At 37.4% G+C, this 26,656-nt stretch overlaps 1 protein-coding gene across 1 annotated transcript; it reads right to left on the reverse strand.

Moving 5' to 3' along the window:
• Window positions 1–3,321: 3,321 nt before the first annotated feature.
• Window positions 3,322–10,550, reverse strand: Odam (odontogenic, ameloblast asssociated). The gene is made up of 11 exons (XM_005392945.2): window positions 10,500–10,550; window positions 10,366–10,407; window positions 9,766–9,813; window positions 8,970–9,200; window positions 8,493–8,540; window positions 7,062–7,166; window positions 5,997–6,044; window positions 5,149–5,220; window positions 4,583–4,744; window positions 4,287–4,344; window positions 3,322–3,358 (listed from the first exon to the last, which is right to left on the reverse strand). The coding sequence occupies exons 1-10, from the start codon at window positions 10,548–10,550 to the stop codon at window positions 4,315–4,317; spliced, it is 837 nt and encodes a 278-aa protein (XP_005393002.1). The 3' UTR covers window positions 3,322–3,358; window positions 4,287–4,314.
• Between the last annotated feature and the right edge of the window lie 16,106 nt (window positions 10,551–26,656).

Consider the following 26,656-nt stretch of genomic DNA (forward strand, 5'->3'; position numbering starts at 1 on the left):
CATCAAGAAATCAACCAGTAACAAATGCTGGAGAGGCTGTTGGGAAAAAGGAACCCTACTCCACTGCTGGTGGGAGTGTAGACTGGTGAAGCCACTGTGGAACTCAGTGTGGAGATTCCTCAAAGAACTAGGACTAGAGGTCTCATTTGACCCAGCTATTCCCATTCTGGGTATCTTCCCAGAAGAATTAAAAGCATCATGCCACAGTGATATATGTGCATCACACTTTGTAATAGCTAAATCTTTAAAACAGACCAATTGCCCACCCACAGAAGAACGGATAAAGGTGATGTGGGTTTTTTTTTTAATGTAATGGAGTAGTACTCCGCTGTTAAGAAGGATAAATTTGAGGCATTTCCAGGTAAATGGTTGCAACTTGAGATCATATACTTAAGTGAAATAAATTGGACTCACATGTGTAAACATCTCATTGTCTCCCTGGTGCAAGAAACTGAAAGAATAAATAAGGACCAAAATGTACAATAGATATTGTAAAATTGGAAAAAATTTTTCAAAAGGAAACAAAGAACTAGGTTTGGGGAAAGGGGAAAAGAAGAAGGGAAAAAGAAAAAAAGATTAAAAAAAGGAGAAAATGGAAACAAAACTTTGTGATTAGGGAGGGGAAGATGGGTTGAAGAGAGGAGAGGGGATTGGGAAAAAAATATAAATCAAAATATGTCATGTAGGGCCGGGGATATAGCTCAGTGGCACAAGTGCCTGCCTGGCAAGTGCAAGGTCCCGAGTTTGATTCCCAGTACCAAAAATCTATCTATCTATATCTATCTATCTATCTATCTATCTATCTATCTATCTATCTATGTATCTATCTCATGTACGGGTATAAATTTCCTATGATGAATATGATCATTATGTATATCTAACTTGTACCAATAAGCTTAACAAAAAATTTTTAATAAAATGTAAGATCCAGAGTTTATAGCATATATATTTAAGTAGCATATATTTATTGCTGTACATAATTTATTGCATACATTAAGGGTAAAATTTCCTGTGGGCAATAATAAAATGTGATGTATAAGTTCAAAAATAGATTGAAAATAAGTGATAGTGGTTACTCTATTTAGATATCCAAACTCAGTTTTTGCAGAGGAATACTTAAATAGAACTTAACATCTTTCCATAACAGATTGAATTTTGGGCAAAGATTTGATAATCTATTTTTTTGCCTTGAGACATTCAACTGGATCAGTTAAAAGTATCCAAGGTATTGAGGCTCTATTATTACTGTTTGAAATAAATAAACCGAGCTTGTTTGTTTTGATATTGTTTTAAAGAAAATATTTATTCTTGAGTAATTTCTTAATGTAGTGTTCAGAGAAACAAAACCAATTATATAGATATATATAGATACAGAGAGACATTTATTATGAGAGATTCTTTCATACGATTATACAAGCTACCCACCTTCTGCCCACTACAAGCAGGAGGTCCAGGAAGCTGACTGGGAAGTCCCAGCCTAAACTCGACTGAGTCCAGCTCCCAGTCTGAAAGCTTGGGAACCAGGTACTCTGTGCTCTAAAGGTAGGAGATGATAGCTGTCCCAGCTCAAGTGGAGAGAGCAAATTTGCCCTTCCTCCAACTTGGTGTTTGGCTCAGGTTCTCAGTGATTGGATAATGCTCCCTCACATTGGTGATTAATGAGTCAGTGGCTGATATCTTCCAGAAACATCCTCACAGAAACACCCAGAAATACTTTTACCAGCCACCCCTCATTTCTTATCCCAGTCAAACTGACATAGTAAAGTTAACCATTACACCCTATTTTTCAAAGTATTTATTGCTGTATTCCCTCATGTTGCCAAACTCTTGACTTTGTTGTAGCTTGATACTTTGCAGTTCTCCCTGACCTCTCCATTTTCTGTTCTCGAACAGAAAAGCTGAGTTGTACTCATCTTTTCTCCTTAGTTTCCACTCTTTAGTTCCTTCCTGCTTCTCCTTCTTAAAGGAAAAACTTGAATACTTGCTCTCCTTTAGGATGTATTCTAAGCACTTGATCTGCATTACCTCTTAATTTTAAACATGATTGTCTGAAGGCCTGGAATTTTGGGATGCAAAATTGATAGCTGCTGAATAATCAATTTTTATCAAATGTCTTGGTATTTGAATCCTCATGTTCCATGTTAAGAGATCAGTCAATGACTCACATTTGCATTTATTCAACACATCAGTTTATAAAAAAGGATAAAAAATAAAATGAAAGTGTGACAGATGATTATTGGGTTATTCATCCATAGGGGCAAGTAACCAATTGCAAGTTTTGACACTATTAAATGCTAGAAAAGGTAAGATTTTTGGAATTGTGTTCAACTTTGAATCCTAAAATACTATACCCTGATTTCTCTCAGATCACATAAATCTTTTGCCTTTTACTAGAATACTGACTAAATTTTATTAGAACATCTGATACATATTCACTCGTTCATTTTTCCTTTCATGCACACACATGCACAGGAACACACATTTGCAAATATGTAAAGTATACTGAGTAGCAATTTTCCTGTTTTTTCAGAATTTCAGCTGAAGGTTCATTGCTGAGAAAATAAGTTAAAAGTACTTCAGAGACAAAAATTAACACTCTGTGTACTTTGTGTGGGCCAGATGACTTATGTGTATTATTTCAAGAAATCTTTGAGGATTTCTAAAGATTAAGTATTATTATTTCTAATTCATATCCAAGAAAATTGCGATTCAGTTTAGGAGGTTTCATGAAATCCAACATCTATGCCCATTCTCTCTAGGATTCTGCCACCTCAAATAAGGACCCACCTTTCTCAGTATTGATCTTCGGCATGAGAACAGCCATCTTTCTGTTTAGCTCTGTCATACTGAGACCTTGCACCTCAAAAGTTCTGTCAACAAGTAAGTTTGATTTTCCCAGGAATCCAGCAGAAGGAAGCTGAGTGAATGGGGCTGGGAAATATACTGTAGAAGATGATATGTGACAGCGGGAACATATTTTAGTACATCAGTGACAATCACCACACCCATTATCAATCCATTGAGAGTCTTTATTACCATGGATGACACAATATTGCAGAGGGATTCTTTATGAATACAGTTATCCAACTAAATTAAATGACACTAGCTTTGTGCTCAGTGTTGCTATATTCCAGATTGTGTAGTGATAGAATATTTGAAAAGAAATATAGTTTTGCAGAAATAAGAATTATTACTGTGTGACTATATTATTTTTCGTGACACATTTGAAGAGTATAATATAAGAAAAGCTAAATTCAGGAGAAGAGTGAAGACATTTTGTAGATTTCAAAGCATTGATATTAGCTTTAAAGAAGTAAACAGTCTAAAATGGTGTCCAAGGCACTGCACATCTTTTTCTCTGAAAAGAAAAAAGATAAAGCATTTTAGTACCACTAGACTGATTTGTGGAAATATTTTCCTAGATATTTTATGCATTGTGTATTGAAGAAACAGGACGTGTACTTTTGCTCATGTTTGTTTTACATTGAGTAAAGGTCACACTGTGCTGAAATCCTTTAGTATTTATTTCTGATTTCTGACTTCTGATTGAGTAACCTGAACTGACTTGCATTGTATAATAGTATTAGCGAGACGTTTCTGAAAAGGTCCTCATGCTGTTCACTCCTAGTTGTTTCTATTAGACTAGTGTCATCAGAGTGTTCTTTCTGATGGAGGAATTAGGGGAAGGAGGAATTAGGAGAGACTCATGGACAGCAGGGAGAATATTTCAAAAACCTTTCTTTTCCAGGTTCCCCTTCATGTCACATTGTTTGCCTTTATAGCATATATTTTTACTTTCTAGCCCCATTCCAGGCATGTTCTACCAAACTCCCACTATAGCTTCGACACCCAACCAAGCACCTTAAACAGTAATTAATTATGCCATTAAAGCCATTAAGTTTGAAATTGTCTTGTTACTATGAATTTGTTTATAATTTGGAATTTCAATTAACACAGACGTACTGGGACTACTGCACTGTTTAGCTTGCAGAGGGAAACGATGATTTGGGAGAACCAATTCTGCATGGAGTATCAAATGTCTTTTATATACTCTTAATATAGCTAGCGTTTGTGGTGTTAGAGTTGACACCAAATTTGTGATTATCAAAAGTTAATTTTTATATTAAAATTATTAAAGTCTTATAATAATCATTTTTAGGTAGATATAAACGCTAGCTTGTTTCTTCATAATCACTTTGGTAATAATTATCCATGAGTATTTTAGACCAACTTTTCTTTTAGGACTTTTCAGGGCATTTAATGCACGGCTGTTGGCAAATACCTACCAAAAACTCTTAATGGTTAGAACACCATCTATGGTTCTCTTAGGCTATCAGTCTTGGCCTAGACAGAAAAGAACATTCATAAGAAGTTCTGATTAAATTAAAATTGACTTATATTCTGATTAATTCATTATCAAAAACAGTTGGTCATCTTATCAAGGGCTAAGACAATATATTTGATTATATCATTAGTTGTATTATTACTTTCATGACTCACTCCCATAAAGTTCTATTAATTAAGAATTAACATATTTTGCATTAATATAGTTTCTTACACAGAAATGATCCCGTTACTCTACCTTTTCTTCCGGAAGCATGGAGGCAATCGTGGGGTCTACACCGGAAGTGAAAACATTGGCGGTGCTGGGTTTTGGTGAAGTTGAATGCATAAACACTCCTGCATTGTCAGGCCTTAAGTTCACCACTTCTTTTTGTAAATATGGTATCACTCCTCCTCCTGGCTGTAGAAAATTGGAATGTAAATGAAATGGTGATAGGTTTAAATAGGTCAAAATTGGGAAGGATGTAAACTAGCAAGATTGAGATGCAAAGCAAGCATTATATGCAAGAAATACCTTTGCTTTCTAGATCATAACCTATTTTTAATAGTTTTTAAGTTTATTCCACCAATATAATTGCCTCTAATATTTGCTTCTAAGCAAGAGTGTGTAGAATAACATCTGAAATCCTCAATAATTAACTGAGGAACTGGGTAAATCTTGACTAAAAATGATTACTAAAGGAACAAACAGCAATTGTTAGCAGATTAAAAATGAAATTTATATAAAAAGCAGCATTGGTGAAGGAGCCTACAGTGTCAGCTGTTTCATTCTGGTTGCGGGTGAAGTGCTGTGAGTAATCTTACCATTAGGACAGTTTCGGGCACTGTGCCCAGGAGCGGATCAAGTGCTGATTGCTGCTGTCTTTCTGTTACACCCTGGGAAACAGAAGGTTTAAAATTGTATAAATGAAGGCTATCATGATATAGCCAAGCAGTCAAACACTTCCTAATTTCTTCAATTGCTTTCTTGAAAACCAAAAGTTTAGATTTGAGAAAAAGCAAGTCCTGGTTTTACAGACGGTGGGATACCAGTACTGCCTCGGTTCTGGAAGGTCTGCTTCTGAATACTCCCTGCGAGGCCCTGCTGGGCTGTTGAGCATAAACAGCACCCCCCCCCCGCCCCCCGCCCAGAACCCCGACAGGGGGCACAGTTGTCTCTACACACAACAGCATTAGGAAAAACAAAAAACAATGTCATAGTCTTTTCTACAGCTAGTCACAAAAACACCAAGCATCCTCAGTAGGATCCTCTACTAGGACTACCGCTTCTTCCGGGATCGCAGCTTTTGCCTTGTTCCGTTATCCTTGCCTTCTACGTGAGAATCCTTATATCATTGAACTATCCCTATCTCTGAGACTATCCACCCTGAGCAAAGCACCATTCCCGCAAACTCCCTCCAAAGCCACCTAACACAGCCCAAAGCCTGAGAAGTCATCCTAAGGGCTTCCTGTGCAGACAACCCACAGCGCCCCCATGTGTGGTCTCCTCACAGTAATGTGTGGACAAATCCAGCTTTGTTCAACTAGACTGTTCCTGGTGGTCTTTGGCTGAAAGACACATTGACATAAACATGACAGCGTAGTGCCATGGTGGTAATTAAACAAGTATTTTCAAAGGATTTTTCAAAGAGGAGAATCATGCATTTACTCACAGTTTCTGCTGGCTGTGTAATGTATCCATACTGAGCATAAAATGGTATCTGTCAGGTTTTTGAAAAATGCAGCAATTAACATTGTCATGAATTTGTAGTAGTAGAAGATTGCTTAAATTATATATATTTATACTAATTAAGTGCTTTTTAAAAATGTCATATTCTTCAGTTGATAAAAATTATTATGAAGTTACAACATTTTGGAATGCTATGTCACTTCTAGGCTAAAACTCTTTTTCTTCCTAAACTTACATAGCATAATTGGGGTTAGTATTACCAGTTATTTAAAGCATAATTTTAAGTTTCAAGTCAATTGCTTTTGACAGGTTTTAAAGTAGTGGTTATTAATAAAGGCATTTCCATTCTAACTAAAACAATGGAAGCCATGTATAAAGCACATGAAATTGCACTATACTTCTGAAAACTTGTTGCATGTTCACAGTATTCAACATACTGATATCTAACTAGCTCAAGATCTATTGATTAAAGGCATCTTTTATCAAGACAGCTACTCTAATTTTTGCTTTTCTAATTTTCAGAATTAATTATGTGAATTAATTTAAGTAATAATAAAGGTGGATGCTGGTAAATTTTAAATGTGAGAAAATTTTATTTTCAAAACGATTCAGCTTTTGGTTTCTGATTTTTTTAGAGTCCATTCACTGACTTCATTCATTTAAAATATAAACTCATTTAAATATAAACCATTTAACACATAAACCATATAAATTCATTTTTATGTAAACCATTATCAGATAGTTTACACAAGTGATTATAATGAGAAAGAACTGTCTTCTTACATCTTCCAAGCCAAGCGGTTGAGTATTTGCTCTAATTATATGCAGTGTTTTCCCCTCTAAATATAGTCAGATACTGTTTCTTTTGGGAATTTACCCTATTCTCAGTTGAAACCTATTGGATAGAGCTGGACATGCAGCTCCCTAGTAGAGCATTTGCTTATCACACAGAGTCCTGAGTTCACTCTCTAATGAGGGTGCATGAGCACGCACGCACACACACACACACACACACACACACACAATTAAAATCAAATATGTATAGTACCTGCTCCTCAAATTGTTGTGGCCCTGTTTGCTGGGGTGACTGTGTGGCTGTTTGCTGAGGTTGTTCCCAGGGTAGGAACATGTAAACAGGGTAGTACTGGTTTGTCTATTCAGAAACAGAGAAGTAGACAAGAGATTCCATTAGATCAGTGTAGGCCATTTTTTATATTCTAACCTGTATTTTGTACAGGCGCTCTTACTCTTGGCTAAGACTCAGAATCACATGCTGAGCCTTTTCATTTGTAATCTAACAGTGAGGCTTTGATTTATTATTCTAGTTTAGGATCCAGGCCTAATTTGTATTTTTCCAATTTATCAGCGGGCATGGTGGCTCAGGCCTGTAATCCCAGCACGTAGGAGGCTGAGGTAGGAGGATAACTGTGAGTTCAAGTCTAGCCTGAGCTACAAAGTGAGTCATCAAGGAATCTGTGGTAAGTCAAAGTGGAGAGCCACTTTTCCAACGTTAAACAAAGGGTGATGAATTGTGTTCCAGCTCAACTCTTTGGGTATACTGGGATTCAGAATTTAATCCCATTAAGACTAAACTTCCTGATACTTAAAATGAAGTAATTCTGTACATCATAGGTCTAACTCTAAATGCTTATGAGATAGGATGAGGTAATGTCTAGAAGTAAGTTTTGTTTTGAAATGGGGGTTAGGTGAGATAAAATTACTGCATAATTCTAATTACAGAAGAGTAAAGTGGTGTAACTTTATGAAAGCTCAGTACTCTGCTGGTGAATAATATAAATTATGCATAGCACAGCATCTTTGAACCTAGGATAATATAAATTAATTATCTTATATTGATAGCATTTTACATATTAATACAGTGATTTTACTAGTTTGCATTCATTTTTAAAAGATTCTCTTATTTAAAACAAATCATTACCACTTAATTATTTTATGGAGTCAAATAGAAGCACTGCATACCAGAACCTGGAAATACTTTCAGCAGAATTTTATAACTGCCAAATAACATGGGAAAGTGTTTCCTATGTTTGCATCATATCATGCATTGTCAGTCAAATCAGGGTAGCATACACTTTTACAGCCCTGCTGCAGAAGAGCTAGTAATATAAATGCATTGCTCTATGAGACAAAATTTGGGCTTGTGCAGTCAGTCCATGGTATAGCTTTTGAGTTGTTTTCAAATGCCAGTACCTTAGATGCAGAGAGAACATGATTTGGGATTTAGTGAGCTCCTTTTCTCTCAACATAGCAATGTCCTGGGAATACAAGGGTCCTAGAGACTCAGCTTCCTTTTCTGAAGGAACTAAGTGACCCCAGCATCAGTAAACTAATGCCAGCTCAGACACCACTGTATGAGTGATTACAGCCTTGCAAGTGGAGAGCTGGAGAGTGGGAGGAAACACTTAAGAGCATGTAAGTAGCAGCACTCTTGTTTAACAGTGGTATTTTGCTCACTTACCTGTGCTTGTTCTTGAGGCGTTTTGAAGGGAAACACATAAGGCAACACCTGCACAAGAAGAAGGATGTAAAAAGTTATACTTGACTTTGTTATTCAGAATCCCCGGGCTGCTTTTCATAGAGCTGGTCAGTGAGGCTGAATTAGCAGTGATCCACAACAAAGGTTATCTACTGCATGAACTATTATTAACATAACTTGTCTTTTCTTTTTTAGATAACTTTTTTTTAGGCATTGTGTTTAACACTTGTTTTAACTCTTTCTGGATGTATTGTTAGAACAGCTGATTTGAATTATGTCTTTCATGTTAAAAATCAGAGAAAGAAGGAATTATTTTCAATGATGGTGGAAACATAAGTGAGACAAAAAAAATTCTTGACTAGGACTACTGTCTTATTTCAAACTTATTCATATTCATTTTCACATCCAGTGTGTGCTTCTGTTTTCTTAGGACAGCAAGATGGAAGAGGCGTGACTTACAGGATTAGGGCCTGGTTGGGTTTGCGATGGTGCTTGAGGTTGTGAGGGGTCCAGCTGGCCAGTCTGGGCTCCTTGGACAAAACTGACTTGTCTTGGGAAAGGGATCTCATTTGGGTACGGTCCAACAAACTGGTCCAGAGTTGACAATGAGATCTGAGAGTGTCCTGGAATCGGAGCCTGCTGCGGCAGTGGGATGCCAGAGAAGGGAGGAATCCAGGAAGCAAGGGGGCCCTGGAGCACACAAAAGACAGTATTTCTCGTTCATACAGAAAAAAATAAGAAATAAACTCAGACTTGAGCAAGAAAGAGGTGAAATATCTAAACAGTTTCTGGATTTTCAGAGCTACATTATGAAAAAGACAGCATCCTAAATCACAAGGCACACGTATAGTGCTAAATTCTCCATGGTCGTGACAGATTTGGGACATAGAAAAGTTGGTAAAGGAGCACAATTGTTGAAAGTCACCAGATCAGCTGCAAATCTTGTTTTTGTCCTGTTCCCCATTGGTGAACTGGATAGGATTTTGTGATTTTTCTTATAGTTGTGATAATTAGTATATAGCATACACCAGGTTCTTTGCAGATGAATGCTAATTGGATGATAAGTTTTACTTTAATCTTCAAGTAAATGGTGGTTAGGATATATAAGATGAATTTGAACATATAGGACAAATTTATAATTGTTAAAGTGAGATTTCAGACATGGAATATTGATTTTTTTTGTTCTCATACAAAATACCAGTAGACATGAACAGTGGACAAATATTTTCCTTAAATTGACATTTTAGGTAGATACCTGAAGCCGCAGTGGCAAAAGTTGACCATTATTAAGGTTCAGAAGTAACTAGAAAAGGAGAAATAATATGAAAACAAGATTATTAGGTATGCGAAAGTGATTAAGAACAATGTTTACTATAAATGTAGCAAAAGTCAGAGCTCACTGATGGGTTTCTTGTTAGAAGTACACATTTTTCCCACTGGCTTACAGTCAATTACAGTGAGTACAGACAGGTTAGAGTCGAAGGCAGACTTGGGCTTTAACAACATCACTGCCACTGTGTGTGAAATTGCACAACTTTAGCCCACAACTTTATCCTGTGGTTGAGATTGTTGTTTTATACTTTTATACAGCTATGAACACCCATATTGTGTGCATTAGAATGCAATGTATAGGAGCTGTTGTACCTGCCTTTGAAGAATTTGCAATCAAACAAGGGGGATAAAATAATACTTTGGAAGGAACCCAGTATATATAACAGACATAAAGTTGGGAATTGGTTTAGATATGTGTAAAAGTTAGATAGGATCCAGGCTATAGCAAGGACAAACTTGTATGTCTTCTCATTGAAATTTCCTTATGAAAATGGAAGAAATTATTTCAGCTATTTAAACTAACCTCATTGCTGTTGCTAGCAGACATAAGGTGCCGTGGGATAAGCTAAAAACACAACACAAGAGAAAACGGAACTGGTTAAAGAAGGGATTGTTATAGGTTTACATGATAAGATCAAGAGTTATGAAATCACTTACCGGGGCTGACAGAGTAGCTCCCAGGAGTCCAAGGAAAATTATAATTTTCATTTTCAGATTATATACCTAGAAAATGAGTTGTAGTACTTAGCTTTAAAAATACTCTCTACTCAAAAATCATGATAAAAATAAAGCGTGACAAAAGTAATTAGGTTTCAATCAGAAGCATGTAAATTGGGGAAATATTTTGTTATATACTTATATTTAAGATTTAAAATTAAAAATTTCTATTTATAAATCTTTATAACAGAACTTTTTCTTTTCTCCTACAGCAGCTGTTTATAGAACAAAAATTATTTGCTTGCCCAAAAGATTCATCTTGTGACAGACAATGTAACTGAATGGGTTGCAGAGAAGAAATATCCCCTTTACGCTATTTGAGGCCCATGACAAGTTAACCACCCAGGTGCTTTTCATGAAGATGATCTGCAGTTCTACATTGCAAAAGCACCAGAATAAAGATCTGATGATACTAGCTTCATGCAAGATAATTTCTATTTAGAAGTCTAATAATATTACAAAATATTAAATATATGACCTGAGTCAATTTTTTCCACTTTGGAGAAATGGCTTATAAAATTAAACTGTAGCATTGACTTGTAGTGCAACCCGTGGAAGTATGTGAGCTCTCTTTTGATGGGAAAATTTCTGCCATAGTTCAAATCACTGACTTTACCAAGTATCTAGGGTGACCTCAGTAGTCTAGCCTACTGATTTGTAGCAGTAAAATTATGAAAGCAAAGATCTGATATCTTACCTTATTCCTAGGCCTAAGAAATCTAGAACCATGCAAGATCTGTGATCTTTTTCTCTACCAACTCTGCTGCTTGGAATTCCTCTTAAAATTTAAAACCCATCTTTAGAAAAAAAAGGACCAATCATTTTTCAAAGGCACCAGTGATTCAGTGGGTTTCAGACAATGGCTTAGCTAATAACCCCTTTCCTAATCATCCGGTGGTATAGGGCTTCCCACACTTGTAGTAATGTTATTAAATTATCCCCTGAGAAATGTTTTCCTATGATCATTTCGGGCTACTCCTTGGTTATGACTACCTCTTATAGAATAATTTTATTTTACTCCTTTTGTCATCTTTAAAATGATACTCTAATTGAGTAATATTAAAACCCTTTAATAAACTCAAGGATAAATGGGTGATTATTTTTATTTTGAGAGCAAAAGACAAAATTGTAAGACAGAAGGCATAGGTCTAAAACACAAAAATCCAAAACCTAGTTATTGGCAAAAGTTTGCTTCCGTGCTTCACTTGGCTCAGTAAATGTGAATTAATTTCATTTGGTTTGACCTTGAAAATCCTGGTATGCTTCCCCTTGTCCGTGGGGTAAAATCCCTAAAAAATTGCTAAACTCTGTATATTCATTAAATGTATATCCCTGAGGGAACGTGTAGCTTGGAATAAATAAATATGAAGCACGATGGCCTACATTAAAAATAATGGTAAATGAATGCTTGTATTTTTAAAATTCTCTTGCTAATTATAAGTTTAACATTCAAAAATATATCTAAGTATTACTGCCTGTACATCGTTATTACTTACGTTTCATTCCTAAAGTGAGACTTTGTCACTGTTGTTAATATTGACCTAACTCTAATAGATAGTTCAGGATCACAAATGTATTATTGTATAACCAATCAATTTCCATTATTAAAGACTTATGAAACTAAGTCAATCTTGAAAAATTGTCGTATAGGAAATAAAAAAGATTGCCTTTTGGTAAATTTGTCTTTCTTAGTAGTATGAGACACTTAGAGCATGCTCATTAATACTAAAGTGATTTGCTACTTATCTAATCAAGAAAACCCCAACAGACCTAAAACATTAGTTAGAATAAGAAGAGTTTTTTTTTTACAAAAAGAGGACAAATTACTATTAGGATTTCTATATCTGTGAGAAAGGAACTGTCCCAAGATATCTGAATGATTTTTTAGGTTAGTTGGACAACCCTAGATGTTGATGGCAGAAATAATGAAAATTCTCAGCAAAGGCAGAGGCTTGCCTGAGTAGGTGGACTAAGTGGAAAATTATCTGGTGATATACATTTTCAATTATTTTCCTTGGTCTATTTTGAGTATTGCCAATGTAAATTTACACACTGAATTTCTCAGTCTTCTTAGATTCTATTATATTCTGCAGAGTCTTTAAAAGTTGTCAGGGCCCAGCACTAGATGGGCCAGGAATTATACTACAGAGGGAAACACAATTTCAAAATTATCTTGAAGATGAATGGTTTCATCTAGCTGCACTGTTCAAATCTGAAGGTAATTTGGAGACTGGTCATTTTTAAATCTTGGTTTTTATTTCCAAACCTTGAATATTTCAAAGAAAAAGCATTGAAAGTCTAAGTTTACTTTTTAGAGTTGAAGCAGAAAAAGACATTCAATGCTTTCATATATGATATCTTCTACGTGTCTGTGTCCATGGAGGCAGAAGTAGGAGGAGAAGTAGCAAGGGTTTTGTTTAATTCTCACCTCACTGTGGTGTGGATTTTGTGTATGTCTGTTTCTTTCGTACAGTGAGGTTAGACTGACCCTTTTTTGTGTCTCTCTCAGTGAAGGTATTTCACTGAGTTTTATTAAATAAATTGCTCACTTCATTCAGGGGAGAAAAAAAGGTGAGACAGATCCGGAACAATGTCATTCTGTATAGATTAAGTACAGGAACACAGGATGAGGAAATCCTGAATCAGATATTGTCACTATAACTTCATCTTTTTGTTTTAGTTTGATTACCAGAACTAGACAACCCTTCATTCAAATGAAAGTACAAAAATACATTTTGTTGCCAAGTGCAATATGACTGTTGAGCTTGTCTGTATCTTTGAAATTGTCTGTATCTTTGCTCTGTTCCGATAACAAAAAAGATGAAGGATAAAAAATAATGGCTTACGTTAGTTCTTTCAAAATGTAATCTTTGCCTTTTTCCTTTAGTTCTCATCAAAGATCAACGGGGCTACAGAGTTCTACTGTAAAGTAGACCAATGTTCAATGGATCATGAAAATTGAATTAACACTGCTTATAACAAAGATAATTTTCTTGTATGTCTGAGAAAACTGAGGTACAGAAACTTCAGTGTCTTTATTCATTCATTCATTTATCCATATAACAAGTAGTTATTGTGTCACCTTCACAGACCATATCCTCAGTAAGTACTGAAAAGTTGCTCTTAGCAATAAGAGATACGGTTCCTACCTCCATGGAAATTCCTACTTCCTCCACTGCCGAAAAAAGTACTGGAATTGTGGCTAGAAGTCAGGTCTTTTGATTCTTACTCAAGTGGTCTTTCAGAGGCACCAATCTGCTTTTCTTAGAGAGAAAGAGACAAGGTATCATGATAAGGGTAATTATCAGATAAAAGTAATAAGTGGTAAAAGTGAATGTTTTATATTTTGCCAGCCATGAATTGTGAGTCTCTACTCAATGAGGTCCATAGGTTTTGTGACTAAGAACTATTTCATTAGTAACTTATGCAATAAGTGAACCAGAGGCTAAGTAAACTTTCCTCCAAATCACTTCTATTGTGTGGGTGTGTATGTTTAACTCCTGTGAAATTTTACTAAATACTCCTGCTGAATGTTAATCATCATATGTCCACTAATATAATACATTCTAGATTAATGACCCTAGCTTGATTATGTGAGTCTAATTTTTTTCTATTCAAGATTTGTGGGTATGTATATGGAACTTATGAGTATAAAGTAAAAAATTTCTGGAAGTGGAGTATTTTTCAATAGAGATGTTAAATGGTAAAGTAATATACTTCTTCATTTTACAAAAGGATTATTGAGTGTCAGAGTAGATAAGAGAGGCCAGCACATAGTTAAACTTGGATCACAAGCTATGAGCTGCTTGTGGTAAATAAACTGAAGAGTGGCATGTAGAACATTCCACAGGGGGGAATTTCTGGAACATTCTACAGGGAGGAAATCTCAAACACAGCTCTTCCTAGCCTGGGCTAAATCAGCCCTTACCTTGTGTTCAAACCCCTTCTTTTCTTTGTCTAGTAAACTTCTCCATTTCTTCCATTCTTTCATGAATCCACATCTAACATTTAATAACACAATTTCCTTTTCAGCCCCCATTCAGTTTCTGTACAATAACTCTCTAGAAAATCTAAATGAAACCATCAACATTTTCACTTTAACTGACATCTTAATATGATTTCAATGAGTGTCAGGAAGGAGAGCAAGCACAGTGTTTGTCCAGTTGCTGGCGTTGTCCTCCTCAGTCCAGAAGAATCCCTGCTGCGGTGAGCAAGGGAGGTGGCTTGCAAAGGTCCTAGTCAAGGCTGCGGACTCTTACACCAGTCTGCCTTTATCTTCTCTCTGAATTCTGGTGATATATTTTCTATTTGGTTACATTAAAGCTTTATCTTCTTAAAAAGATGTCATGCTTTTCTAACTGCAATATTTTGTTCCACCGCTCAAAAAAACCCATCCTGCCTCCCTTTAGCCTCCCCCACCTCCATCGTTCTTTTCTTCCTTACACTTCCTCACCTTTTCCCAACCTTCCTTTTCTTCCCTTGTCTTCACTGTTTATTTTCCTCTTCTCTTTCCTAACCTTGCTTCCAAAGCCCTTAATGAGCTGGTACTTTCTTAATTCTCTCAATTTTCTCCTCACTCCTCTCCTCTTTCATTAAGCCTCTGCCACCCTGGCTTTCTTTCTGAATTTCAAACATGTTGAATTTACTGCTGTCTGGAACACTTTCTCTCCCATTCCTGAGGGATGGGCACCTCTTTGTCACTGAAATCACAGCTTAGATACCAGCCCACAAAAGAATGCTCCTAGATCATGCATTTTCTCATATGACACTATTTTAATCACCTATAAAGCACATGTTGCTGATTTATAGATATTTACAACACACAAACATATATAGAATGGATATACTAATTTATTTGGTTAAAGAATACTTCTAAGGATGTCCCATAATTCTTTGACTTCATATTTTGCCTTCTATCATCAGAACATAATTTTGTTAGAGGAGAACCTCTGTTGTGTTCACTGCTTTAGCCCTAGTGGTTGGCCCAAAACAAACACTTTACTACTGTTGGAAAACTGAGTAATTGTTCTGACATGTAAATTCTGAAACACTATTACATAAAGACAGTAAGTATTACTTAGAGCACTGACAAAAATTTAGTCTTTGAAATGTTTGGCAAAACATTATTTTACTGCCTAACATAATTACTATTCTCCCCAGAAACTCATTCTGTCACATAAGCATATTTAGAATGTATAACAAATATTAATGTTATAACTTTTGTATTCAAAACAAAATTATATACCCAGCTTGATTTAAATGCCTCTGCATGACCAAATTTGTGATCTAATTTCTGGCATTTCTGTGAGGAATTTGACAAAAAGGAATAAAGATTTGTAATTATCATTTCTATGTTTTTAAGATCATAATTTACTTCAGCAGTTTCAGAAATAACTGCAGTTTCCCTATTTTTTGAACAGTGAGAGGAAAATTGATGTTTGTTTCCTGGAAAATAAGATTAAATATAAAGCATGAATGCTGCAATGAGGGTGAAAAATGGGAACTGGGATGTCAGACCGGAGGCAAGTCATCAGGTAGAAAGTCCATGCTGAATAAGTCTGTGAACGGGGCTATGCCCTGGGAACGCTAACTAGCTCTGAGTCTGGGACACTTGTGGGTGAGAGCGTCCGAGGCCGGACACCAGTCTATCGTCCTGTTCCCACTCTGGAAGTATTTCTGTCTGCATTATTGTCCTAGGGCAGTTGGTGATCCATAGTCACTTCACTCTACCTCCCAGAATTACTGATGGAGAATATCATCTTTAACGTCTAACTGGCCTTTTTTGGAATTCTCATTGGTCTTTGCAGTAGATGCTATGACGAGCCACCCAGAAGCCCTGCAGAATACAGGACTTATCACCCCCTCTCCTCACAGGGCAGTCTCCTCGGGGGCAGCTCACATGCTCTGAGGGACCCAGGGAAGCTCAGGCCTCTGGCCATCCTGCTCTACAACTCCTCCTGAGGTTCACAACCCCACCCGCTGCACAGCGGCCATACTGCTCCTTGGCCTGTTCTCCTTTTCATCCCTTCTCTTCAGGAGGAGCCAATTCCAAGGACCTCTGATGAAGTCCCTGCACATAGGTATCCTCCAACCTGCAGGTGGGAATCTCAACCTGAGCATCACCTGGGCTTCGCTGATGGAAACTCCCCCTTTGACTGACATGCATAGAGATGTGAGCGCAGCTTATCGAGTGCCAGCCATTTGTCACTGGTTAACGCCTCTGAATTCCTGCGGAGAACAGCTTTCTTACCTGCAGCCTCCACCTCACTAACCTTATTTACTGAGCTTTGTATCACGAATGCTATCTATATGCTCCTTGCCTTCGGCCATACTGTACTATGAAAACCTAAACCTCCCTGGCTTGTTACTATTGCACATTTTAAGAATTAGGTGTGTATTGAGTAAGAATCAATATTATCTAATAGTATGTAATGGGTGTACACTGGATAAATGGAAAAATCTTAAGGCCCTATTATAGAGTCTATGGTGGGGGATTTTTGCTACTTTTTCTTCTTATAAAATGGTTTATAAAATTTGTCCCCTGCCGTGCCATTGCAAAGAATTTCTGACAGAAAAATGCATGTGTATGTCCATGAGAGAGAGAGAGAGAGAGAGAGAGAGAGAGAGAGAGAGAGAGAGAGAGAGAGAGAAAGAGAGAATGTGAATTCTTCTGGGATGAGAAGTGCCTAGCAGTGTTATAAAGTATCCTGCAGAAAGTTTACCTATGTGCATTTGTGGGATATCAAACTAGGATCAGGATAAATATTGAGAAAACCTCAAATTTGTTGCATGTTTTTCAATTTGAACTCATCTCCATCTCAGGGAGGGGCTGTGAGGTACTGATGGCTGGAGGGCAGACTCTGGAGACTCTGCTTGGCTCTGATTCCCAAGGCCGCCCGCCACAAGCCCTTGAATTGTGGACAAGTTTTAAATCTCTCTGAAGTTTCTCTTACTGTGAAATGGAGTAGCTTTCAGGCTGTTTGAGACGATCCCTGTTCTGGGTATATAATGAGCACAAGATATTAATTGTTAGAATATTAGACTTCAAGCATCTGAAGCACCCCCTGGAGTTGGCACAAGTTAGGTACTAAATATTTTTTTGTTGAATGAATAAGGAATAGTATACAGAAGAACTTATTCTTACAAAGAATTGTCAGTTGGCTGACATTTGGTACAGAAGAAGAAAAATGAAAGCAAAGAGCCAGTGTGATATTTCCATAGACCATTGGGATAGAGGTAAACTTCTCCACCAAAATGAAATTAGCTTGAGTCCTTTAATTTAAAATATTCCTGAAAACATCAAAAACATTGATTACTAATTATCACTCTTTAGGCCTTGGTGGGCTGACAAGATGGATTCCAACAACAGACTCTCCTAGCTTCCATAGTGTGCATTCTCCCATCATGGCTAGTTTCAATCAACTGTTTAACAACTGTTTAAAACTTCCTAAATATTTAACGATCGAATCCTAAGAAGTAGTAAAGGTCAGCAAATCATTGCCTTCACCCAGGACAATGAGTGAATCAGCCAGATATGATGGCTCTGTTGCCCTTGTCCTAAGTATTTCACAAGACATAACTTACATAATGTAATACAAAGCACCATCATTCATACCAAAGATAGAGGTAGTTAGAGATATGTGACCCTAAAGTGCTTAGGGGCATACATTAAAGTCTTGGCTATGTTTTCTAAGCTCGTTTTCTCAATTGACCCTCAGAAGCATTTGCAAAGTATCATTATCACCATTGGCATAATTAGAAAACTAACTCAGAGAGGTTAATAATTTGCCCACGGTGGCATATGCTTTAGTGGCCAAGGTCAGAACTGAACACAAGTCTGTTTCCATAGTCATTTGTTTCAATATCATATTCTATGGATTTACCCAGATACAAAGTATTGGATAATTTTCCCATGCAGATTTTGAGATACATTAAATAAATATTAGGACTCTCTGGATTAAAATTTATTTCTCATCTTTCATCAAAGATTTCCTGGAAATCTTGAGTAATAGAATTCCTGACATATGTTATGTTTAATTAGTATGTCTCAATTTCTGGATTTTCTGTGGCTGAAAACATCCAGGCATTTTCTAAGACAGAGGCGCTAAGCTAGACAATTTATTTTTGCTTCTCCATTCCTTAAGGAACTCAATCGGATATGAGGAAAACATCCAGGATTGTTCCAATCAACAGTTGAAGTGCTGTCAGTTGAGATTACAAACCATGAAGGTCATCTAATAATAATCTTTTTCATGTTACATTTTAATGAAAGAAGTTTGATTTTCTCTATGTCTTTTTCCAAAATGATTTCCACCTGGGAAGAAAATCACTTATGGCAACAGCAAGCAAGAACTAATAAGCCAGTGTCAGAGACAACTTTCCTCACTGGACTGCTTTTATAATAATTCAGTATTATATGTGGTATGATGAAAAGATAGGGTATTTACACTTTAAAAATATATTATACTAAAAGACACATTTCCATGAGCGCCCCTCAAACTAGTCCCCTCCTTTCCAACACAGCTGTCCCACCACTCTTGCCCTGTTCTGGAGCAACTATGGACGTCCTCTTTCATGAGTGTCTCCAGTTGTGCTGTCACAGCTGCCTTGATGTCCTGAATCTATTGGAAACATTTCCCTCTCACAGTCATCTTGACTTTAGGGAAGAGCGAAGTTGTGTGGAGCCAGATCTGGTAAACAGGTGGCTGAGGACACAGTGTTGTGTTTTTATGAACTTGCTTTTCTGTAGACTCTCCATGAGCAGCACCATTTAACTCCTAAGGACACTCATGAGAGGTGACTTCGACAACTGCTACAGAAAGTAACAAGAATGATGTTGTTAATTACAATAGAAATAATATATTATTTATCTAACACATAGATTATAGCATAAATTTTACTGTGTATTATTAAATAAATTAGTTGAATTTATTAATCCTCACCACAATCTTGAGATTTAGAAATGATATTAGTGTTTTCATTGAAGAGGTGAGGAACATGTATACCATTCAAATGAAAATGTCTTCCTGGGGCTAGGGATTTAGCTCAGCAGCACAGTGCCTGCCTGGTAAGTGCAAGGTCGTGAGTTCGATTCCCAGTACCAGAAAAAAAACAAACAAAAAAAAAAAGAAAATGTTTTCCTAAGTTTATGTGGTTAATGAAGTCTGATGTCTCAATTGAAGTCTAACTTTAAAATTATCTTCTTTTACAAGTCTACTATACTTAAACATGATTTTAAAGAAACTGTTTTATGGTTTTCATGTTTACATTTTTAAATATGTGGATTTTTTAAAAAAATGTGCTTAGTGAGTCACATGGGATGGATTTGATAGATATGAACCTTATTTTCTTTTTTTTTTTGACAAGACCTTGCTACATAGTTCAGGCTGGGCTTGAACTCACTATGTAGCCCAGGCTGGCTCAAACTCAAGGTGATCCTCCTGCCTCAGCCTTCCACCTGCTGAGATGACAGGTGTGCACCACCAGTGACTACATTTCTAATAACTTCATGTTTTTCTTCACTTGTTATAATATCTATACAAAACAGTTGAAAATATTTAACCTTTATTGATAATTTATTATTAAACTATCTCTGTTGTGGTACTAACTTTACAGTATTCTGAAAAAGATTTTCTTATGCTGCTAGTCAGTAGGCAAAGATTAAAGCAATTTTATCTTTGAACATAAGCCAATTAAAAGCACTATCAAATTCTAAACCAAAAGATATCAATGGATGAAAAATTATTACCAATTAAGCTTCACTAAATTCACAACTAGTCTCTGTAAAAGAGACTAAAGGAGTCCATGAATAGACATGCAATGATTTACGGAATGTCTGAGGATGAACTGCATGTCTAAGTCTGGACTTTGAGTAAATACTAGTTGGGTTGAAGTGGCTTTCTTAAAAACCAGGGTGGATGACATGAGATCATTTTGGTGCAGCCTGATTAGGCTGTTTGGTTGCACGGAGGACAGGAGCAGCCTGACTACTGGGCACGCTTTCGTCAGTAATTACATGTCCCGGTTCCTATGAAACACAAAATTCATGCGTAGCTGTGCTAATTATTTTCCTCAGTAAAGCAGGCACACTTGGTTTTCTTCCTGTTTAAATGGAAACTTGTACTAGCTTGAGGGCTTCACATAAACACTACTCCCAGGAAGGCAACAACTTAAATCTCTATTCTAACTAAAATTTTTGAAGAGACTTTTAGTACCTCCATATGGAAACATGTCTGTAAAGGAGAGGAGAACTGACTGGTAGGAACACATTTCCTCATTGTGTATTTCACAGGTACTTCCGAGAAATGACTTAGATTCCAGGATCAGATGAGCCCTTAGATAAAACCTATTTGGTTCAGATGGCTACAGTTTGAATTTAGAAAGGAATTGTGAAACACTGGCCTGGAGCAAATGGTGTGCAGTAACGAGGAGGTGCTTGAGAAAGCTCTGGCACTTCCCTCGTGATATGTGGCAGTTCTTGGAGGGAGAGGTTCCTAGAAACCAAATGCATTGCTCCTTTCCTGTGAATATAGAAAAATGAAAGCACTTGAGGGTGTGTTCTGCCCGATGATGTGTCTGGGTCTGGCGGACAGAACGACCATGAGATTGCTGTGTGTTTAACCATCACACACCCACAGGATCAGCAGAGGTCTTACACGGTCACACTGGCAAAAGTGGCAACTGCTTAGGAAGCATGACATAAGCAAAAAATTGAGGATCTACCTTAGCTGTGCAAATGGTAAAACCTGATTTTTATAATTTATAAATGCCCTTTGGATAAAGATACTGTTGAGAGAAGACTCTCACTGAAACAGTGTAGGGGGATTTTTTTTGAGCACCAATTCTCATTAATGCATGAATAGGGTAAGTCTTAGTGTAGGCAGTTTAGACTGTTTATATCTATTGTATAGATGGCTGTTGTAGTCAGGGGTTACAAGGGAAACAGTACACTTAAACATAAGATTATTTTATAGTAGTCACCCAAAGAGTCATATACAAAAAGAGTGCAGGAAATCTCTACACACACTAAAGACCAAAGAATCCAGCTGAGGGCCTGCACCCCATGGTAATGTCCTACATGAGACCAGCTAACGACCTAGAGCTCATAGCAATGCCCCCCACAAGTCCAACTGGAGGTCAAAAGCTCGTGGCAATGTCTCATGCAGGCCTGCTTCAGGGATCTGCACTGGGAAGGTTCAAAATCAGTGGTGGAATCTAGGAAGTCTGTGCCAGTGGGATGAGAAATCTGTGCTAGCAGGCTGAGGGATCTGCACTGGAGACATTAATCAATGCTCACAGTAAGAACCAGAGCTCCCCCAAAATGTACCACAGCTGTCCTCAGCAACAGTGAGGTCCCAAGCTCCTCCAATGATGGTTGATGAGAACAGCCAACCTCCTGTCAGGAAAGTCAGCATAACAAGCTTCTTCAGGGGACTGAGCAGGGCACCATCTTCCCCTCTGGAGCCAGGAAGCGATGCTCAAAGTGAGGACCAGAGATCCCCCAAAGTGAACCATAGCCATTCCTAGAGACAACAAGGTCCTGGGCTCCTTCGACAGTGAGAACAGCCGAGTTCATCAGGAAAGCCAGCATGACAAGTTCCTTTAAGAGAACCAACATCAGCCCCAGGAAAACCAATGGCTCCATCAGCTTCCAACAGTTTCTTCTCCAGTTCTTCTTCTAGTTTGTTGGCAACAACACTCAGGTGGGCCTCCCATACCCAGCATCAAGCTGGTTCAGTTCACCTGGGTGTTACAAGTTGACCACCAGTTGTTAATCTACCACAATGGCATACTGATAGCAGGAGTTCACCATATAAAAACATCTTAGATTTGAATCCCATTTGAGACAATTATTAGGCAAGTATTCTCACTACCTTCTCTAAACCTATTCACTTCCCTGTAAAATGGGACAAATTCCCTACTTATAGGCTATTTACAGAAAGTGAATGACGCTAAGAATATGTCTCGCTCAGTGTAGTAATGATTTTCATTGTCATTGTAGGAGAAACTTGACACACCTTTGTTTTCCAGTCTCTGTAAGAATAGGGAGTTTGAAAAATCCTCCAACCTGATTCATGTACACGGGACCCTCCACTCCAATTTAAAATAACTCCTAGCTTGAATTACAAAAAGCACAGCTACTTAGGAGAAATGTTGGTAGTGTCAAGTAAGACAGGAAAGCTACTATTATCTTCTTGCTGTCTCACATCTTTCTTTTCTAATTCCATGGTTTGTTGATGTTACTCATTTTGATAAATTCTGGTATTTCCTGTTGTCATAGACAGCTAAGTTAGGTAGAAATATAGGCAGTCAGGGCTACTCCCCAAAGGAGCCAGTGCAGAATACAATATATTGCAACTGTGGGGGAGATCCAGACATATCTACTAAGGGCCAGACCTCAAGACAAAAGATGAAAAGAATGCACCCACATACTTCCTTAAGGCTAAACAACAGTGATTGATATTCTAAATAGGTATCAATCACCTTCGGGAGCCAGGAAGAGCCACTGACTCAACCATCCCGGGAAAAGCTCCTGTTCTGTGTCTTGCCTGCTTGCTATATTACTTGCTTCCTCATTTGATCCCCATTTAATCAATATTACCTGAGAAACTGTACTCACAATCTTATTGGTTGACCATAGCTTGTCCCACCTCATGCCCATTTTGTGATTTCCATTTTTCCCCATCTTGGACCCGCCTCACCTCATGATTTTGCTCTATAAAATCCCTGGAAAAAGCAGGGTCCTGGGCAACCTACTTGTGACCCTTTCTGTCTCTCTCAAACAGAAGTTTTCTTTCCTCAATAAATATATTCTGCTCTTACCCTCCACTGTTACTAGAATTTATTCTCCAATTTTAGAGAACATGAACTTGTACAGACATCTAACAGGCAGGGAGTTTCTTTGTCCTACAGCATTATTAAATACAGATGACTTTATTTCTTCAATCAAACACTATTTGTCAAGTGCCAGAAATAATCCAGAAATTCTGCATGTAGAGCACTTATATTCTAATATGAGCAAGTGAATGTGACGCTTTTAGTGAGGATAAAGAGAGGTCACTCTGTGTGTGGGTCAGGGATGGAGTGGCCTGATAAACTTTATACTGTGGGAAATCCCTGAGCTGGACCCTGGAGGAAACAAGGATTTCACCAGGCAAATGTAGGTGGAAAGAAAACACCAAGCAGAATATTCATCATGTCCAAATGCCTGGGATATGATTTAGTTTGATAATTTGGGGGATAATCAGTAATCCAAGTTAACTGGAATATAGGATACCTGTGGTAATTGATAGGAGATGAGGTAGAACAGGAAGACATCATATAAAAAAACACTTTTAGACAAATATAGTAGAATTTTATCCTGTTGGCTGTTGATATCCATCAATTAGGTAAGAAAATATATGTGTGACCCATCAGTAATGGCACCCAAATACATCCTTTCCTCCTGATGGTTGCTTGGAAGGTTCTAGTCTCTAGCCTTTGAACTTATTGACTTGTTTCTGCCAGTTAAACGTAAGCAAGAAACAGCCTGTGTCAGTTCCGACCAAGAGCTTTGAGGTGACATACCTCTCTCTCTCTTTGTTTTGGCCACTGGCAATCGTCCAGTTGGTTGCTTTTTCAGCAAACTGAGTTCTTCATCTGCATCCCACAGTGAGAACAAGTGGAGCAGGGTTTCAAAGTGAGCCATAGAAGGTAGTGTAAGGGAGAAATAAATCTCATGTTTCAGGTCACTGAGATTTGGGGATTCTTTGTTCCTGCACATTGAGTTTGTCTTCATTATTTGTGTGCTATTAGTATTTTTACAACTGGCAGTGCTGTCACAGAGTTGAGCAAGGTGAATGTGAAGGGAGTGCCCCATGCCAGAGCACTGGACCTACTGGAGCTGCTTCTGATGCTGCCATTTACTACTGGAAGTCAGTTGGCATCTTTAGGGAAATTCTTGATTTACTTGGGTAGGAATTTAACTATTGACCATTCCAGTTTTGGCCTTCAGTTATATAGACCTTGAGACTAGAATTTATGGATAAATGGTATAAATATATCCTGACTTATATATGGCTAAAACAATGAACCATGGATTTCAGTAAGTTTTATTTCTGCTCTCAGAATCCCCTCATATTCCAACCTAATGATTGTTTCCCTTATTCCTGCTAAAGCTTTATCCTTGGACTTTTCCTCCCATCTTATTTTCCAGTGGGGTCAGTAAACTGCTTGGATCAGACCATCCTATCTCTGCCACATTTAACCTGTGGTACTCATAGTAAGATGGCTAGCCTCTTCAGGACCTGTGTTTCTAAACTTCAAAATTATAATTAATAATTATAATTAATAGCATTTGTCTTGTAAAGCTATGTGAGAATGAAACATTCTAGGAAGTACTTTGCACACCGTCTGACACATAGTCAACACTCATTGGACAGGAGCTTTATTTGCCATTGTCACTGTTGCTGACATTCCCAGTTCATTCTTTTCACTTCTTACCTACTGGTGTTGTATAACACAAGGAGCTTGAGTTGCCTAAGAGAGAATCTACTCAGTGGCTAAAGGGTCTTCTTTTGAACTTCAAGTCCTGTGCTCTGCTCTTGTCTCAGCACCTCTTTGTCCTCCACAGATCTAACAGTAGGCTCAAAGCTTGTTAACTGGTTATGATTTCACTCTTGAAACACTGCCACCTATCTGATGAACACATCAGATTAATGAACACATGCTATATAGAATTTGTCGGTATGTTTAGTTTAGGATGCAGCATCTTCAGGTTTATGAACTATGCACAGAACCATTTTAGTTTACACTCTACACAACTCCATTTACCCATAAGGTTGCTTGATGGAGTGGTGGTAAAATAAAAGTTGTTAGGGGTCTCTTGGTGAGTACAAGCTACAGGTGATAGGCCAAGGGGTTCCCTAAATGAAATGAGGTGCATGTGTGTGTGAAAGATAATATATTGTTGGTAATATGCTATGGTAAAGGGATTTTTCTGTTTTTGACAAGTTTTCATTCAGCAATATGAAAATTTAAAGAAAATAAAGTGAAATGAATATAAAATTAGAGACATCATCAAATGAGTCTTACTAGTTCTAGATGAATCTGGTTATTTAGAATATCTTGCCTGAATTTTCTATGTCTAAAGGAACTAAAATTTTATTCTAAGTGCCTGTCACATTATCTGTAGCTGTTTAGCTTCTGGTACTGAGACAGAGTTTAAGGCTAAGTCAACGTTAATGACTACAGTGGACATAGTACAGGTCCCAAGACAAGACAGTACTATTACACATAAAGCAAGGCAGGATATGTTCTTTACTGCAGTCAACCTCTGCTGTGCCCTACCACAAGAGGGTGCACTTTCTAGCAGATACATGTGTGTTGGGTTTTTTTTTCTTTTAGTGTTAGTTCTTTTTTAAATAAAAAAGTCCTACAATTTATGTTGTGACATTCTAAACTTTATAGACATGGATCTATCATACAAAAGATATTGCTCCAGGTAATTGTAGACAATTTAAGCTTAACTTTGGCAAATGGATATATTGGATGAGTCTGAAAGATTCTAAAGCTCAGAGATAAGTTATGTTGGGTGGACTTGTGGCAAAGTTCTACTGATAATGGGAAATGTGGATTCACATCTAGCAGTCTTCCTGTGAGTAAAGTATGCAGGTTTAAAAAAAAAATTCCAACTGCTCTCGTCAGCAGGGCTCAGTCTCTACCAAAATCTAATTATGAAATCTGTGATAGACAGATCGCACTTGTTTGATTTCTATGGCTTATTAACACCAGTGCACAAAACCATTCAAAATATAAAGCACCATGGTGGTAATCTTTGTACTGCAAATCTGTTAAAATCTAAGAGCAATATGTTTTAATGTGCACATTTTTAGAATATTAAATACTAGAAGAAATTTGGAGCCAATTCAGATGTTTACAAAGTGATTCCTCAAGCCCCGTGAAAACCTTAGGGGATGTATCCAGCAACTGTAGGCTTTCCACTGAAAAGCACATGGGCGAATAAGTCATTTACACAAAAGGACAAAATCACCCGAGACATACACCAGGGATTAATGTTTAATACAAGGAAAATGGGTGCGACAGCAGAAGTCAATGAA

Source organism: Chinchilla lanigera, unplaced genomic scaffold, assembly GCF_000276665.1.
Source record: "Chinchilla lanigera isolate Chin_1 unplaced genomic scaffold, ChiLan1.0 scaffold00046, whole genome shotgun sequence".
Classification (NCBI taxonomy): Eukaryota; Metazoa; Chordata; class Mammalia; order Rodentia; family Chinchillidae; genus Chinchilla; species Chinchilla lanigera.

Excerpts from the sequence above, each read along its gene's own strand:
- Odam (XM_005392945.2), bottom strand. The coding sequence starts at position 10,550 with ATGAAAATTATAATTTTCCTTGGACTCCTGGGAGCTACTCTGTCAGCC. Across the intron at positions 8,541-8,969 it reads CCCAACCAGGCCCTAATCCT|GTGTTGCCTTATGTGTTTCC; the intron begins GTAAGTCACGCC and ends CTTCTTGTGCAG. Across the intron at positions 4,345-4,582 it reads CCATGCTTCCGGAAGAAAAG|GCCAAGACTGATAGCCTAAG; the intron begins GTAGAGTAACGG and ends TTTTCTGTCTAG.